Below are 1,709 nucleotides of genomic sequence, written 5' to 3' on the forward strand. Positions count from 1 at the left end.
AAGTGGTAACCTCACCAACTGATCTAGCCCATTTTTTGGGTGCCAGTTTTACCCCCTCCTTGCCACACCCACCCGAGGGAACCCGGCAGACGTGCTGTTCCTCTATCTGGGGACCATACCAGACATCATAGTACCCATAAAAATTGGTAACCTTCCCAACTAGGTAGACCCCCCTGGGCTCCTGGACTACTCTGACCACTACACCAAAGAGCAAAGCTCGTTGGCATGACAGTCAGAACACACACACAACCCTAGTGATGGTCAGTCCATCACAACCTTGAAGTGAGTTCTAAAAAAGGGAGCTACTGTAACGAAGCATGACTGAAGGGAGCTGTCCTCTCCTGGTGCTGAAGTGATTATTGAAGGACTTGATGACAGTGATTTTTAGTCTTAAATTAGCTTTGTGCAAAATGTAAATAGGTATATGACTAACTTTCATGTACCTCTGTTCTTATAAAAGGAAAGTACCCTCTGCAGAAACTAATGAAGCATACAGTTTCAGGGTCTCAACACTTTCAGGTAGTGAAACTAGATGGTGCTATCTGTTATATTTGCATAGTTAGTGTTAAGGGCTTTCACGAAAGCCCATATGTTCATCTGGCTGATGGGAAGTGAAAGGAAATTTTTGCAGGCTGTTTGCAAAGATTACAACCATACAGCCTATAATGAATTATATTTTCAACTTTAAGAATGTGTGCAATGTAAATAATGTAAATACACATGTAAATATTTAATGTCTACAATAATATTCAGACACACAGAGATTGGTAATTTATTTCAGAATTTGTTTATTTTTTTATCACACATAAAAAATCCTTACAATTAAAGCATCAGAGCTCATCAGAAGCAGGTGAGTGAGACGTGAGTAAGTGTGGAGCAGTGTGTTGTTGTATGGAGCTGGAAGAGAAGCTGTAAGCTGTAGAGGAATCAGCAGAGAAGAGTAGAGGCTGGAGGCTACTGGAAGCAGTCAGCTCTGCTCAGGGCTTTGCTGACGGCTCTCTGGGATCCCTGGGTGGCCTCACACACCACTGAGGTGGCTCCTCTCCACTCAGCATCAGTGAGGGTCAGGCTGCTGCTCCAGCTGTACACACCGTCCTTCATGAGCCCAGCACTGGCCACTCCACTCCTACTGCTGCCATCCACCTTCCAGCTCAGGCTCCAGTCTGAGGGGAAGCCCTTGTCAGCCAGGCACAGCAGTGTGGCAGAGCCCCCACTGGACAGCTCCTCTCTGGAGGGAGGCAGCACCGTCACACTGGGCTGCCTGGTGGCTGCAGAAAAGCAGGGCATGACAAGGGTTACACACATCATCTTCTGGACTCTGTCATACAGACAATAACGATTTATCATTCACATCTTCAGTATTTGTTGAAGAGGACTGAAGAATAAAGTGTAACATGAGATCAAATATTCTACACATAAATGACAAGACAACATACAATATTGATAAATAAAGATGGTGGGTTGGGTGGTGTTTTAATACAGTTCCAGTAATGATTAGTAGGCTATACAAATAATAGTTCATAATGTGTAATAGCCTACATAACTTTGTGTTGTTAAGATTAAATGAACTACAATTTAAACTTGGAATACTAAAATTGAACTACATTAAAAACTGAATTAATTACAGATGCAACCACCATTCTAGTTACCATGGTTACCATACCTTTTTCTTTCTATCTTTCTTTGTTTCTTTCTTTGTTTCTTTCTTT

General features: G+C 42.5%; 1 gene segment (V, D, J or C); it reads right to left on the reverse strand.

Annotated features, from left to right (window-relative positions):
- Positions 1 to 928: 928 nt before the first annotated feature.
- On the reverse strand, positions 929 to 1,287 carry LOC134443503 (Ig kappa-b4 chain C region-like). The segment is given in 1 exon segment: positions 929 to 1,287. A coding segment is annotated over 1 exon segment (333 nt).
- Between the last annotated feature and the right edge of the window lie 422 nt (positions 1,288 to 1,709).

This window comes from Engraulis encrasicolus, unplaced genomic scaffold (assembly GCF_034702125.1).
Source record: "Engraulis encrasicolus isolate BLACKSEA-1 unplaced genomic scaffold, IST_EnEncr_1.0 scaffold_339_np1212, whole genome shotgun sequence".
Lineage (NCBI taxonomy): Eukaryota > Metazoa > Chordata > Actinopteri > Clupeiformes > Engraulidae > Engraulis > Engraulis encrasicolus.